General features: G+C 39.1%; 1 protein-coding gene across 1 annotated transcript in view; it reads right to left on the bottom strand.

Moving 5' to 3' along the window:
* LOC146577050 (protein NLRC3-like) overlaps positions 1 to 17,198 on the bottom strand; it is a 324,292-nt gene that overhangs the window by 140,469 nt on the left and 166,625 nt on the right. The window contains exons 4-8 of the mRNA XM_085268139.1: positions 12,065 to 13,862; positions 10,699 to 10,872; positions 10,324 to 10,497; positions 9,974 to 10,147; positions 4,484 to 4,657 (exon numbers count right to left, since the gene is read on the bottom strand). Coding sequence (XP_085124265.1) covers positions 4,484 to 4,657; positions 9,974 to 10,147; positions 10,324 to 10,497; positions 10,699 to 10,872; positions 12,065 to 13,862 — 2,494 coding nt within the window. The remainder of the gene's footprint in view (positions 1 to 4,483; positions 4,658 to 9,973; positions 10,148 to 10,323; positions 10,498 to 10,698; positions 10,873 to 12,064; positions 13,863 to 17,198) is intronic.

Below are 17,198 nucleotides of genomic sequence, written 5' to 3'. Positions count from 1 at the left end.
TCAATAAGTCCAAGTACAGGTCCAGACTTACGGATGATCATCTTCAAGACATACTGAGGGCCGCAACTGCTTCCTCCCTCAGGCCAAATCTGGCTCGGCTATGCGAGAGGAAACGCTGCCAGGTCTCTAGCAGCAAGGAGTAGGCAAGAGAAGCCATGTTCAGAAGAACAGTTCATTTTCTACAGTGTTCCATTCATGTTCAGAAGAAGGTTATAGAACTGTTAATACAGACATTTCAATCTAAACACAGCAGATATAGAAGACTGAAAGATACACACAAGTTCACTGACTAAAAATATCTTATTATTATTTTATTTATGTATTACAGATTGATTTATTTTCTTATTAATTCTTAATTTGTTTATTTATTTTTCATATTTTGTGTTAAAAAATAAAAATAAAGAGATTTGAGAAGATTGGAATTTTTTAACCATGTCTTTCTTGTGGAAAACCTAATGCGGCCCAGCCTCACCCAGACTCTGCCTGCAGCGGCCCCCAGCTAAATTGAGTTTGAGACCTCTGTCCTACACCATAAATCAGTAAGAGAGGGTACGACCTCTCTCATGGCCCCAAGTGGTGTGTGCATGCCAGAGCACTCTGGAAGGCACACAGAGTCTTTACAGACTACTCAGGATCAAACCTCTATCATTATGCAATCGATTATACAACTCTAAGCATATATGAGTAAATATTTCTAAGCATAAATGACAATCAACAATATAAACCTTACAGCTGGTTTTAATAACAGAATTCATTTGTTTCTCAAACGAGAAAGAGCTATCGAGAAACACTCCTAAATCTTTAGTTCTTAACTTTTCCAGTGGGCCAAGGTCAACATTATCTGCTAATGCTAAATAGGCTGCCGTTATTAACTAATGCTAATTTGACATGAATTAGCATTATGCACTAATGCTAACACTTACTTTTTTAAAAAATGTGAGTAGCTAATGCTAACACTATTTCCCTTAACTTTATAACAATGTGAACGGCTAATGCTAACACTCTTTTTCCTAGCATTATAACATCTGAGCTGCTAATGCTAAGTAGGCTGCCATTAGCACCTACGTCTAATTTAAGGCAAATACGCATTAGAACCTAATGCTCATATCGTTTTCCTTTGCTTTATAACAATGTGAGCAGCTACTGCTAAATAGCATTAGCTAATAACAGCAGTCTAATTTAATGCAAGTTAGCCTCATTTGCATTACAACGATGTGAGGAGTTAACGCTAAGTATGCTGCCATTAGTGGCTAATTCTAATTAGGGGTGAATAAATATTACCAGCTAATGCTAATATCGTATTCTCTTCCCTTTTAACAATGTGAGCAGCTAGTGCTAGGTAGGCTGATGCTAGCAGCTAATGCTAAAGCTAATTTAATGTGAATTAGCATCACATTAGTGAGGAGTTAATGCTAAGTAGACTGCCATTAGCAGGTAATGCTAATTTTAGGTGAATAGGAATTGGCAGATAATGCTAATACCATATTTTCTTGCTTTATAACAATGTGACCAGCTAATGCTATGTAGGTTGCCGTTATTAGCTAATACTAATTTGAGGTGAATTAGCATTATCCCCTTATGCTAACAATGTTTTTTCTTACTTTTTAACAATACAAGTAGCTAATGTGAACACTTTTTTTTTTTATTGAATTCTAATTTTTCCCTTGCGATGTGAAGAGTAAATGCTAAATAGGATGCCATTAGTGGCTAATTGTAATTTTAGGCTACGTTCACACTGCAGGTCTTAATGCTCAATTCCGATTTTTTGATCAAATCCGATTTTTTTGTCTGCTCGTTCACACTACAAATAAAATGCGACAGCAAACGCTCTCTAGTGTGAATGCTCAAAGCGGCCCGCATGCGCAAAAGAAGATGTCACACACAACGCGCTCTGTTTAGACCCAGAGCAACAGTATTGTTTGACTGATGGCCCTTAATATAAAGACTTCGGTCTTCACGTTTCCCAATTTTTGCTTTAAGTTATTTTGTTATTTACATAATAATGTAAATAACCTAATAATGATCCTTATTGCCGTTTAAGAGAGGAGCGGTGCTTCAAAGGATAGCTGTAGATTTCTGTCAGAATCTGCAGATTATACAGTACAAATAAAATGTTTACGTTGTCTTCCCAACAGTTTCACTGACATCTACACTGGATGGCCAGGAAGCGTTCGCGATGTCTTCTCGGGCGCTTCTCTGGCGCTGATAATTGGCTTCAGTCTTGTGTCGGTGACGTAAAAGGCGGATTTAATGCGACTTGACCGTTCAAACAGCAGTCGCTTTCTAAAACATCGGATATGTATCGGATTCAGTACCACATACGAAAGTGACCCAGATCGGATTTGAAAATATCGGATTTGCGCCGTTCACACTGTCATAGCATGATCGGATATGGGTCGCATAGGGTCAAAAAATCGGATTTGATGCGCTTTCGCCTGCAGTGTGAACGTAGCCTAAGATGAGAAAGCATTAGAAGCTAATGCTAATACCATATTTTCTTGCTTTATATCAATATTAGTAGGTAATGCTAAGTACGTAGCCATTATTAGCTAATGCTAATTTAGGTGAATTAGCATTATCCACTAATGCTAACACTGTTTTTGCCAACTCTTTTCCCTTGCATTATAACAATATGAGCAGCTAATGCTAAGAAGGCTGCCATTATTAGGTAATGCTAATTATTATGTGTGTTAGCATTATCCGCTGCTGCTAGCAATGTTTTATCTTACCTTTTAACAATATCAGCAGCTAATGCTAACACTACTTTAATTTCAGTTAAACCTACTTAGCATTAATTAACTTCATTTAGCATTAAGAAGTTTTTGCTATAGGCTACCATTAGTGGCTAATGCTAATTTTAGGTAAATAGAAATTGGCAGCTAATGCTAATACCATATTTTCTTGCCTTATAACAATGTGACCAGCTAATGCTAAGCAGGTGCCATTATTAGCTAATACTAATTTGAGATGAATTAGCATTATCCGCTTATGCTAACAATGTTTTTTCTTACTTTTTAACAATACGCCATTAGTGGCTAATTCTAATTTTAGATGAAAAAGGATTAACAGCTAATGCTCATACTGTTTGCTTTGTAAGAATGACAGCAGCTAATGATATGAAGTCTACCGTTATTAACTAATGCTAATTTGATGAGAATTAGCATTATCCGATAATGGTAACTCTTTTCCCCTGCATTATAACAATGTCAGGAGTTAATGCTAAGTAGACTGCCATTAGGGGCTAACTCTAATTAGGGGTGAATAATTATTAGCAGCTAATACTAATACCGTTTTCTCTTTTTCCTTATAACAACTTGAGCAGCTAATGCTAATTTGATGCGAATTAGCATTATATTAGTGAGCAGTTAATGCTAAGTAGGCTGCCATTATTAACTAATACTACGTTGACGTGAATTAGCATTATGCGCTACTGCTAATACTGTTTTCTCTTACTTATTAAAAATGATAGTAGCTAATACTAATACTCTTTTCCGTTGGGTAACAACAAAGTGAGGAATTAATGCTAAGTTGGCTGCTTTTAGCGGCTTATTCTAATTAGGGGTGAATAATTATTAGCAGCAAATGCTAATACCGTTTTCTCTTTCCTTATAACAATATGAGCAGTTAATGCTAATTTGATGTAAATTAGCATTATATTAGTGAGGAGTTAATGCTAAGTAGGCTGCCATTAGCAGCTAAAGGTAATTTGAGGTGAATAAGCACTAGTAGCTAATGCCAATACCCTTTTCTCTTGTGTTATAATGATGTGAAACGTTAATATTGTTCTCAAACAACAGAATGAGATGAAATATTGATTCTAATAGGGCTCATAAACAGCATTAGCTTAGCAGCATTAGCTTATCAGAGTCTCCATCATGGTCACACAAATCCTTAGCGGAGCAAAGTGGCCTACTTAGCAATAGCTGCTGTAGAAAGCAAAGGGAAAACAGTATTAGCATTAGCTGCTAAATGTGCACTTGAGAACAAATCTATTGTGAATTCAGCCGTGAATGTAGTGTTTCCAGTAAGCTTCCATTTCCAAATGTTAGCTGCTCCTGTCTGCCTCTTTGTCACACACACAGACTGAAATGATTCACAGCCTTGTTTCATCCTTCTGTCAGTGTCACTGACTGTCACTGTGACTGTGGACATACAGCATGGGAAACACACACATGGCTGATACTTGTATCTAAAGTTACAAAATGTTGTCTCTGTCCAAATATTACCTAACTGTAAGTCTACTTTTAATGAAACTCTCAACATGACTTATCAGTTATCATTAATGTTCCTGCAAACAGACTCCTTGAAGACCCCCTACATAAATATCCATGTACTATCCAGCTAGACTAGTGTGTCTGTCCCTGAAAATATTCCTGCATGTGTGATTGTTCATGTCTCATCTGCAGGAAACAAACAGGAAGTGAGTGAAAGACACAGGAAATGATTCCAGCTCTTCCTCCTATATCAGACATTCTCTCCATACCTGAGAGTGTCCAGTCTCCAGCCTGGATCCTTCAGTCCAGCCGACAGAAGCTTCATTCCTGAGGGACCTGGATGATTGTAGCTCAGGTCCAGCTCTCTCAGATGGGAGGGGTTGGAGGTCAGAGCTGAGGCCAGAGAAGTACAGCTTTCCTCTGTGATCAGACAGCCTGACAGACTGCAGACACACAAAACAACAATCCATCTGTTATCCATCTCTATAGCAGCATAACTAAGTGATGGTTCAGGGTCACCTGATCCAGCTCTAACTATAAGTTTTATCAAAAAGGAAAGTTTGAAGCTGATCGTCAAAGTACAGAGGGTGTCTGTCTCCTGAACTCAAACTGGGAGCTGCTTCCACACCCAGTCCAACATAGCCAGGCTTTCTTTGCTGCTTTGACAAAACCTCAAATCCCAGTCAGAGATGGTGAGCATCATCACAGTGATGATCATTTCTCTGTTAACCCAGGCTTTCTGCTTCAGGATCTGTGCACGCTCACAGAACAAGGAGACCTTTAAACATCATTTCACTAAATGGATGGACTGAGCTCAGCCTACAGATGAACTGGATAAATAAAGATTTGACCTCAGTGTGCTCAGTGTTCCTGTCTATTCCTAACATATTCCTAACATGATAGCTGCACTTTAGAGCTCTAAAACTGGAACTGACACATATTTAAACTCCACATGTTACTCAGTACATTCAGTTCTGACACTCGCCCACAGTCCAACAAAGGAAACATGGAGATCACATCAGTTTGTCACCAAAGTCTAATTATTCCAGAGGGCAGTGTTGATACAACTAAAGTTATTTTTAAGCAAAGTTGAGTTTTTTATTGTCGCAGTACTTCATGTCTGAAGTATCACTTAAATGCATTACACGCTGTTGATGGCAGCAAACAAACCACCCAAACAAACAGAGGTGGGAGGCTTGGGCAGACTACGTAGGATCAGCTTGTGGGAGGAGTCAGGATAAAACCAAAGAAAGACAAGCTAACAAACACCACAGTGAAGTGAGTAGCTACAAACTGCAGGCCGATTAGTGTTGTTGAAGAAGTCGGTCTGAGGAACGTTCTTAGGATCAACAAATGACGGCATGTATGAGCCTCCCTCAAGACGCACCATCACAAGAAGAACACATGAGCTGTAGAAAAAGGAGAGACTACGAAAGCCACGGCGTTACAACGTGCACCAGCTGTTGGTCTCTCTGGAGACTACTGGGCGTGGCTGGGTAACCATGGTTACTTGGAAGTTACAGTACATGATATTAATGAAGAGTGGGAGCTGCGTTCTATAGCAAACAATTTGTTATGAGGTAATCAGCTGATCTTAGTTTAACCGGAAGCCCTTCACAATAATTGCAATGCCTTTATTTTGTACAACTACCATCAGTTCGTCTGTACTGATGGTAACTTAAAGTCACACTAATGTCGTTTAGTTTCTATAGTTTATGTAGTGGAAGTATACTACAGTACCCTGATCACTGATAGGACAGATTTATGTAGATATACACCTTTGTGTTTAACATTACTGCATTATAGTACTGTGATCTTTGTCCTTATATATGGCTATATTAGCTATACTGATGTACGTACATATAACTGGATATGTAACTTATCTATTCATCTTATTTGTCATGTATTTGTATTGTGTACTTCCTTTTTGTAAGAAACCACACACATGATCACAGCCGCAAGAATCAATCAGTGAAAGAATAAAGTGTCTCAAACCAAACCTTAAGCTCTTTATTCCACATGCTGGGATCATTTGGCCTTCAGTGGTGTTCTGGCTGACACACCGGAGTGACCAGAGTGCTAAAGAGTGAATCGGACACACCAGTGTCATCTCTGATATCTCCACTACATTTAATCGTCCTTCAGCTTGTGGCTGCCGTTAGCTGGTCTGCTAGTTAGCTGATTTGCTATTTAGCCGGTGTGCTAGTTAGCTGGTGTGCTAGTTAGCCGGTTCGCTAGTCAGCTGGTGTGCTGACCAGCGAACCAGTAGGTTACAAGATGAGCTTGTCTGTCTGATGAGCCAGCTCTCTCTGTCTTGGTCATTTTGTCCTTGGGCAAAACCTAACCTACCACTACAACTGTAGCTTACCTCCACCAGTGTGTGAATGTGAGAGTGAATGAATACAGGGAGTGCAGAATTATTAGGCAAATGAGTATGTTGTCCACATCATCCTCTTCATGCATGTTGTCTTACTCCAAGCTGTATAGGCTCGAAAGCCTACTACCAATTAAGCATATTAGGTGATGTGCATCTCTGTAATGAGAAGGGGTGTGGTCTAATGACATCAACACCCTATATCAGGTGTGCATAATTATTAGGTAACGTCCTTTCCTTTGGCAAAATGGGTCAAAAGAAGGACTTGACAGGCTCAGAAAAGTAAAAAACAGTGAGATATCTTGCAGAGGGATGCAGCAGTCTCAAAATTGCAAAGCTTCTGAAGCGTGATCATCGAACAATCAAGCGTTTCATTCAAAATAGTCAACAGGGTCGCAAGAAGCGTGTGGAAAAACCAAGGAGCCAAATAACTGCCCATGAACTGAGAAAAGTCAAGCGTGCAGCTGCCAAGATGCCACTTGCCACCAGTTTGGCCATATTTCAGAGCTGCAACATCACTGGAGTGCCCAAAAGCACAAGGTGTGCAATACTCAGAGACATGGCCATGGTAAGAAAGGCTGAAAGACGACCACCACTGAACAAGACACACAAGCTGAAACGTCAAGACTGGGCCAAGAAATATCTCAAGACTGGTTTTTCTAAGGTTTTATGGACTGATGAAATGAGAGTGAGTCTTGATGGGCCAGATGGATGGGCCCGTGGCTGGATTGGTAAAGGGCAGAGAGCTCCAGTCCCACTCAGACACCAGCAAGGTGGAGGTGGAGTACTGGTTTGGGCTGGTATCATCAAAGATGAGCTTGTGGGGCCTTTTCGGGTTGAGGATGGAGTCAAGCTCAACTCCCAGTCCTACTGCCAGTTTCTGGAAGACACCTTCTTCAAGCAGTGGTACAGGAAGAAGTCTGCATCCTTCAAGAAAAACATGATTTTCATGCAGGACAATGCTCCATCACACGCGTCCAAGTACTCCACAGCGTGGCTGGCAAGAAAGGGTATAAAAGAAGAAAAACTAATGACATGGCCTCCTTGTTCACCTGATCTGAACCCCATTGAGAACCTGTGGTCCATCATCAAATGTGAGATTTACAAGGAGGGAAAACAGTACACCTCTCTGAACAGTGTCTGGGAGGCTGTGGTTGCTGCTGCACGCAATGTTGATGGTGAACAGATCAAAACACTGACAGGATCCATGGATGGCAGGCTTTTGAGTGTCCTTGCAAAGAAAGGTGGCTATATTGGTCGCTGATTTGTTTTTGTTTTGTTTTTGAATGTCAGAAATGTATATTTGTGAATGTGGAGATGTTATATTGGTGTCACTGGTAAAAATAAATAAATGAAATGGGTATATATTTGTTTTTTGTTAAGTTGCCTAATAATTCTGCACAGTAATAGTCACCTGCACACACAGATATCCCCCTAAAATAGCTCAAACTAAAAACAAACTAAAAACTACTTCCAAAAACATTCAGCTTTGATATTAATGAGTTTTTTGGGTTCATTGAGAACATGGTTGTTGTTCAATAATAAAATTATTCCTCAAAAATACAACTTGCCTAATAATTCTGCACTCCCTGTAGTGGGATTGTAAAGGGTCTTTGAGGGTCTCGAAAAGCGCTATATAAATGCAATCCATTATTATTATTAAGAGCATCTTTAGGCCTGACTGTGCTCATCCTTCCTCCAACCTCTCCTTACCAAAGATAACAACTACATCAGTATTAGCTCAATAACAATTTCTGCAATTCAATTGTGGACACTCATTTTTAAACCTTGTGTAAAACGATAAAACCTCAAAGTCTGAGCATTATTCTTTGTGCAAACAGCTCTTGCAGGTTCCCCCGGACTTAGGTTATTTTTATTATTTAATTACTTTCCTTTAAGCAGCTGTTCAGGCTACTAAACTCATCCCAGAAATAACAAGTGACACCATTAATAGTAGAGGTGGGAATCACCATACAACTCGCGATACGATATTATCACAATACTTAACGCACGATACGATATTATTGCGATTTTTTAAAATATTTTGCGATATTTAAATTCTGCACATAAAGGTAAACTTTATCAATATTCATTTTATCTAATATCAAAGTCTCACACTCAGTCTTTCTCTCATTTCAGTCAGTTTTATTGTTGACAAACTGAACGGTTTGTATTACAGTCTAGTCCAACTTAACTGAATGCAACCATCTGGTACAATTACAGCTATTCTGAACTATGCAATTTATGAAAACTATGCAGCCCCTTCAGCAACTGAAGAATTTGAAAGTAAATTTAAAAAAATATATAATTTTACATTAAATAAAAAAGTTTCAAACTTAATTAAAATTAAACATGTCTTAAATTAAAATAAGTAAACTGTCATGTTTATTGCTGCCAAAAAAAAAGTTAAACACATTTGGACAGTGAAGGAATGTCAGGATTGTTGCTCAGAAAAAGGATCAACATGCTCTGAAGTCAACATGCTCTGACTCCAGAGCATGTTGACTTCAGAGAAAAAATTGTTTGTAACAAAATATCGATTTCTGCTGTCCCTGTATCGATACATTATTAGCAAACAAAATATCACGATACTACACAGTATCGATTTTTTCCCCCACCCCTAATTAATAGTGGAGCTAACTTTAACAGGTGAAACTGATTTGACCTATAAGGCTACTGCAGTTACTTCTTATCAGGTTTAGTAGGGAAGACATCTGGATGAGGTAGTTAGTAGTATGTAGTTAGTACCGGGCGACTCCCCTCCCCCACATCGGCACCAGAACCCTGTATTTTCTACAGGGTAAGACTGCCTGTTTTATCAAACTATGGCCATTACTACTGTGATCATTTGCAGCCCAGTGTGCCGCTCTCTCTGCTGGGATGAACCACTGGAGCTCACCCAGTCATCCCTTTCTTTCTCTCAAGAAGAAGTGAAATAAATATATTTATTATGTTACGAGTCTAATATTCTTTAAATCAAACTGTAATGAATAAATCAAGCAAGAAGATTTGGTGGCTCCACGTGTTGTAGAAGAAAAGATAAACATCTCATTTTGAGAAATCAGCCTTTAAAATTAAGTACTGTGAATAAAAAACAAACAGCGAGCCAATCAGCAGTCGCCAATATCCTCCTAATTTCATTCACAAAGAAATCAAATATATATATTATGGGCCCAAAGGAGCCTAAATCTTTAAATTAGGCAGTGCATGAAGTATTTTTTTAAATAAACAGAGACATGACTATAACAACTTTTAGTAATTCAGAGTCCAATTATCCACTCAAATGTAAATAAAAGTTCACTTGACAGCTGTAAAAGTTACCTGTTTATACAATAATATAAATCACATTTCAAATGATCATCTGTGGAAAAGTTTGAATCCTGACCTGAGAGTTTCCACTGCACACTGTGAACTCTTTAGTCCAGCGGACAGAAGCTTCACTCCTGAATCCTGCAGGTCAGAGTTACTCAGGTCCAGCTCTCTCAGACTGGAGGACTGGGAGCTGAGGACTGAGGACAGAGCTTCACAGCTTCTCTCTGACAGGTTACAGCCACTCAGTCTGAAAAATAAAAGACAATCTATAAAACAAGTACTCATGTAGAGTTTGTTAATACATTTCACAACATTAAATGTTGACTTTCTATTTTTAAAGGAAACATAAACATACTAAGATACAACATCATATGTATGAACTTTAATTAATAATTCTAAAAACTAAATGTTTTCTGATCTGACCTCAGAGTATTCAGTTTACAGTTTAAACGTTGTAGTCCAGCAGACAGAAGCTTCACTCCTGAATCCTGCAGCTTTCTGATACTCAGGTCCAGCTCTGTCAGACTAGAGGACTGCGAGCTGAGAACTGAGGACAGAGCTTCACAGTTTTCCTCTGAGAGTTCACAGATGTTAAGTCTGAAGATAAAAAAAATGAATAAAGTGTAATCAGTGTGCAATAGCTTATTGTCTTGTGCTGAACAGGTTAGTAAAGCTTCACTTTAACTTTGAAATGAATAAAAATGCTATGAGACAAGGATAACTGGATAAAGACATAAACAAAAACAAACATCAAACACATAAACAAACAGAACTAAACATAATACAAATTGATCTGACCTCAGAACATTCAGTTTGGCATGTGGACTCTCCACTGCAGCAGACAGAAGCTTTACTGCTGAAGCCTTCAGGCTGTTGGTACTCAGGTCCAGCTCTCTCAGACTACAGGACTGGGAGCTGACCACTGACAACAAATTTTCACAGCCTTTCTCTGAGATGTTACAGCTGCTCAGTCTGTGAGAGAAAGGAAAAAAACAAAAACAAAAAAAACAAAGAATATATGTGATCAAATTAAATTTGTTTATATGTTGAACCCTTTTTTTAAAAAATTTATTTAAACCTATGAGACTATGAGTGCTACCAGTCCAGTGCACATGATTGGTACCTTGATGGTACCTTGCTCAGGGGTACCACAAGGTAACTATTCGGTGGATTCGACCCCTGACCTTATGATCATGGGGCGACCACTCTGCCTACTGAGCTAATAATTCTGTGTACACTGTCATACAATATTAACTAAAACAATTATTTTAGAAAATTTTACTAATTCAATAATCATGCTCATTACCTGTGTATTGTGAATAACACTGGATTTTAAACACTAGCTGTATAAAACTCTTCCTGTTAAAGGTGTGTATAAAGGAGATGAGCTGAAATGCAGACTTCATGGAGAATGTTTGCTGTCAGCATATATCAAAGACAAAGCAGAGATCCATCCAGTCTCTTCCACTAAGCCCACAGAGGGACAGACAACCACTCTCACTCACACCTGCATGAAGTTTAGATCACCAGGTAACCTAACTGCATGTCTGTGGACAGTGGGAAGAAACTGTAGAGGACCCAGAGTGAACCCACTGTAATTCTGTGATAACACTGGTTATGGAAGCCTTACAGTTACATATGGTTACTGACAAGAAACACGACCTTCGAGGCAATTTCAGTAATGAAGACCGAGTTTCTCCCTCCATACGGGATGAAAACATGACAGCACAGCAGAGATTTATATTTAAAAAGGGAGGGTGTGCACTGAAAGTGAGATACAAACTTGAACTTAAATTATGAACATCAGAAAAAGATGTAGGTGAAGTCTGGCAGGTGAAGTTTGTGCTTTAGAATAAAACAACCAAACTCCTGGAGTTGGAGACAAATGAACAAGCTGAGGATAATAAACCTGTCAGAGGGGCTGAAGCATCAGAGCTCATGTTCTTATAGGCTGGGTCTGGATTGTCCTTTGATAAGAGTTACAGAACAAAGTGTGTTTAAGAAATGCTGGAGTGAAACATTAAAACTACCATATATTTACTGAGTGACTGATGATCATTTAATTTACTATTTTAAAAAAATGTTACAGTGCTCTTTGAACTCAGCATTTCTGATTTATTTCCCATGATTTTAACAATGAAGCGATGACAACATGTTTACTCACAGAGCTTTGTTGGAGGCTTTGACCACTGGCAGCATTCTCAGAAGAGCCTCCTCTGAAGCAGAGTATTTCTGCAGGTCAAACACATCCAGATCTTCTTCTGATGACAGTAAGATGAAGACCAGAGCTGACCACTGAGCAGGAGACAGTTTACCTGTGGAGAGACTTCCTGATCTCAGGGACTGTTGGATCTCCTCCACTAGAGAACGATCATCCAGTTCATTCAGACAGTGGATCAGATTGATGCTTTTCTCTGCAGACAGATTCTTACTGAGCTTCTTCTTGATGTACTGGACTGTTTCCTGATTGGTCTGTGAGCTACTTCCTGTCTGTGTCATCAGACCTCGTAGGAGAGTCTGATTGGTCTGCAGTGAAAGACCCAGGAGGAAGCGGAGGAACAAGTCCAGGTGTCCATTTGGACTCTCTAAGGCCTTGTTCACAGCACTCTGGTAGAAGTGTTTCTTTGCAGATTCTCCTGTTTCAGACTTCTGGGAGGTTGTTTGTTGTTCTTCCAGCAGATTGAGTCCAGAGTTGATGAAGGTCAGATGGACATGAAGAGCAGCCAGAAACTCCTGAACACTCAGATGGATGAAGCAGAACACCTTGTCCTGGTACAGTCCTCTCTCCTCTTTAAAGATCTGTGTGAACACTCCTGAGTACACTGAGGCTGCTCTGATATCGATGCCACACTCTGTCAGGTCTGATTCATAGAAGATCAGGTTTCCTTTCTGCAGCTGATCAAAAGCCAGTTTTCCCAGTGACTCCATCATCTTCCTGCTCTCAGGACTCCAGTGTGGATCTGTCTCAGCTCCTCCATCATACTTGACCTTCTTCACTTTGGCCTGAACCACCAGGAAGTGGATGTACATTTCAGTCAGGGTGTTGGGCAGCTGTCCTCCCTCTCTGGTTTCCAGCACATCCTCCAGAACTGTAGTAGTGATCCAGCAGAAGACTGGGATGTGGCACATGATGTGGAGGCTTCGTGATGTCTTGATGTGAGAGATGATCCTGCTGGCCTGCTCCTCATCTCTGAATCTCTTCCTGAAGTACTCCTCCTTCTGTGGGTCAGTGAACCCTCTGACCTCTGTCACCATGCCAACACAGTCAGGAGGGATCTGATTGGCTGCTGCAGGTCGTGTGGTTATCCAGAGGCGAGCAGAGGGAAGCAGTTTCCCCCTGATGAGGTTTATCAGCAGCACATCCACTGAGGTGGACTTTCTAGGGTCAGTTAGGATTGTAGTTTTGTGGAAGTCCAGAGGAAGTCGACACTCATCCAGACCATCAAAGATGAACACAACCTGGAAGTCTTCAAAGCTGCAGATTCCTGCTTCTTTGGTTTCAGTAAAGAAGTGATGAACAAGTCCCACCAAGCTGAACTTTTCCTCTTTCAGCACATTCAGCTCTCTGAAAGTGAATGGAAATATGAACTGGATGTCCTGGTTGGCTTTGTCTTCAGCCCAGTCCAGGCTGTATTTCTGTGTTAAGACTGTTTTCCCAATGCCAGCCACTCCCTTTGTCAGCACTGTTCTGATTGGTTCATCTCTTCCAGGTGAGGCTTTAAAGATGTCTTCTTGCCTGATGGTTGTTTCTGGTCTGTCTGGTTTCCTGGATGCTGTTTCAATCTGTCTGACCTCATGTTCATCATTGACCTCTGCAGTCCCTCCCTCTGTGATGTAGAGCTCTGTGTAGATCTGATTCAGGAGGGTTGGGTTTCCTGCTTTAGCGATGCCCTCAAACACACACTGGAACTTCTTCTTCAGGGTGGATTTAAGGTTACGCTGACAACGTCCACTGGGAGTTCCTTTAGAAATAAAGAAAAATATATATATTGAATTTAAGTACTTATCAAGGGTACATGACCATTTCTTTCCTGCCCAAATTAAGTGCTTGTGAAGAATCAGGTCAAGTTCTTGCAACATTATGAAATTTTAGTTTTTCCATTAGCTGATATTATTTATAGATATCTTCTTACTGCTCAGTAGATGATCAGCCTGCTTATTCAGCTTCATTCTCTTCAGGATGTTTGCTGTGATCTTCACAAATGACTCCATGCTTGAATTATTATAGTTGAACTTTTTCATTTGTTTTGAATCGAGTTTAGGCTCACACTTTTGATATGACTCTAGAAAAACAAACAAAAACATAATAACAGATCCATCACAGCATTATTAAGCTGTTGCATGGTTTGTTTTTTGTGTGTGTCTTTTTTTCCAGCATCATGTGTAACTGAAGCCTTTTTTGTATTTATTAATAATTCACCATCACATCATGTCAGATGTTTAAGTTACTTCATGAGAAATTTTAACTAAGTACATGGGTGTTAAAGTAATGTTTTTCTGTATATTTAACCAGTTTGTAGACATCAAAGCCCTGTTTATTTTTTATTTTAGCAAAACATCGTCTGAGGCAAGAATAAATCAACTAATTAGCAAAAACAAAAGAAAGAAAGAAAACATGTTTGACATAAATTACATTTATTATAATTACAAATTATATCCCCAAATTACAACAACTGCCACTTGAAGGAACTTTATATTGTTAGATAAAAACCTCTAAAAACAACAAGAAGAATTAAGATTTATAATTATACCAGTATATACAAGTCAGGAGTACTTATGCACTAAGGGTTGACCGGGAATGATAAAGTGGATGATAAATAGGTAAATGTAATCATCAACAGTCAAAAATAAAAACCAAACTAGACAAAAAGTCGGTAGCAGGTAGACAGAAGTTAAAATAAATTAATTAATATAGGAAGTATGAGACAGGGGGACCGCCTAAAGCTTAATGAAGATTACATTTAATTTAAAACTCAAAACTGAAACTAAAACAATAAACCATCAAAACAAGTACCTAGAAGTGCAAAACCACAACCACATTGTTTTGGTTTTGATTGAATTGGCCGCTGCCTTTGAAACAGTAGCCCACAATATTCTAATATCTTGATTAAATGTCCTAGTGGGCATTAGTGGCACTGAACTTAAATGCTTTAGGTATTATCTGGCAGAGAGAGCTTTCTCTTTGAACCTTCTTAGTTCTGATTTTTCTGCTGCTTGTTGGACATGTGGCCTACCAGGGGGTTAATTTTAGGACCATCGCTATTTCCCCCCCCCCTTTCTTTACATTTTAAATGGACTGATTGATATATACTGCTTTTCTACTCTCCCAGAACACTCACAGCAACAAAACAGAGGTGATAATGTTTGGGCCTAGTGGCCCATATGAGTCCTTTTTTGTTGCTTTGGGAAGATACCGATTCACAAGGTCCCGAATCGATTCGATCCACGACTCGATTTAATTCGATTCACTTCAATTCGATTCGAATTGAATCTGGGAAATTTTGACAGTCAGAAATCCGTACATTTACATATTTTTGTATCTATAAAAAGGAAGCTGACACACGCAAGACTTTATCAAAGGTGTGAGCATCACAACAGATGCCTTTGTGTCAAAGTAGCTGAAGATAAAACACAGAAAAACATGAAGGTGATTTTCCAGGCCTGGGATTTTATAAAGATATTCTGCAGTACATCAAAAACAAAAGAAAACCATTAATCAACATATGAACGTTACCTCTGATGTTACAGCGGCTTTATTAGAGACACGGCTGAGCGTTTTGAATAATTTTAAAAAGTTTAAATTTGTTCAGTATTGAACGGCAGAAATTAGGTTTTCTTTTCGGAAGAATGTAGAAGGAAAAAAAAAAAACAGCAGCAGACAGGCTGTAAACAACGGTAGACTTGTGCGTAACAAGCAAGCGAATAATGCAGAAAACAGATTTTTAGATGGGAAACTGTTCTTGAAGTACAGAGAGAGAGAGAGCTGTGCATGAAGTGTGATTTTATTGTGGTGGAAGCAAAACAGTAAAAGTCAGAGGGAATTCATGATGATTGATTGGTTGATTGATTGATTGATTGGTTGATTGGTTGGTTGGTTGGTTGGTTGGTTGGTTGATTTATTGATTGATTGATTGATTGATTGATTGGTAATTTATTGCAACATGTGAACAATATACAGGTACATTTAGAAATGAAAATAAGAGAGAAAAAAATACTATACAAAATACATACAAAAAAACGTTCTGATTAATTTATATGTTGAAAGGGAGTGGGAAGAAGTAAACACTTATTTAATCCCACCCCTTTGCCATAAATTATCAGTTAATATGTAGTCAGCTTCCTTACTGATATAATGATGTTTATGTTGCTGCTGGTTCGGTCAGTATTGTTTGGAGAGAGATCAAACTAACAGCTTTAGAATCAGCACAAAAAGGGCGTGAACACAAAGCGCGGTCCCGCCGACACCTCAGAATCAGCGAGCTGTCGGCTTTCAGCCCCGACCGTGTCCGTGCCGTCAGGTGAGAAAGGCGACATCTCACTGATTCTGGTCCGCGCTGTGTGTTTAGGTCTTTGTGCAGAATCCGTGTTCCTGCTCTCATTTACTGTCTTAGCTGTTTGGTGGTTGTTGAAATTTTGTGAGGTTTAACCTGAGATTCTGGCGTTTCGGGCAAAATAAATTTATATTAAAAAATCGATTCAGGATTTTAATGAATCGATTTCACGTTATCCAAGCCAGGATCGATTTTAATCGATAAATCGATTATAAAAACCCACCCCTAATTATTACCGACCTTGGGTTTAATTTGGACAGTGATTTTAAACTGGAAAGTAAATTATAATTGTTGTCTAGTTTTTCAAAGTATAGCGTTTTTTATTTTAGGCAACTGACAGCAGTGAAATGTTTTCTTTCAAATTCAACAATTTTATTTGTCACACACACAATACAACATGTGGTTTCTAGGCAGCACTTTGAAACAGTGATCCATACTTTTATTTCATCCCATCTGGACTACTGTGATTGACTTTATGTGGGAGTCAGTTATTACTCTCGCATGCTCAGCTGGTTCAAAACACTGCTGCATGAAGAACCTATAAAAGAGAGCATGTTACCCCTGTCTTAGCCTCGCTCCACTGGCAGCCTGTATATTTTAGAGTTCATTTTTAAATTGTTGTGTTTAGTTTTACATTTTTCACAGTCTTGCCCTGCCTTACCTTCTTCACGCCTACACACCTCATCAGTCAGCTGACCAGCTCACTCAGATAGCCTTCTCTATCATTGTTCATAAGTTATGGACTAA

Source organism: Mchenga conophoros, linkage group LG3 (assembly GCF_057382185.1).
Source record: "Mchenga conophoros isolate Kocher_MC1m ecotype Shallow Benthic linkage group LG3, M_conophoros_male_GT1.1, whole genome shotgun sequence".
Classification (NCBI taxonomy): Eukaryota; Metazoa; Chordata; class Actinopteri; order Cichliformes; family Cichlidae; genus Mchenga; species Mchenga conophoros.
This window is presented reverse-complemented; position numbering and strand designations above follow the sequence as displayed.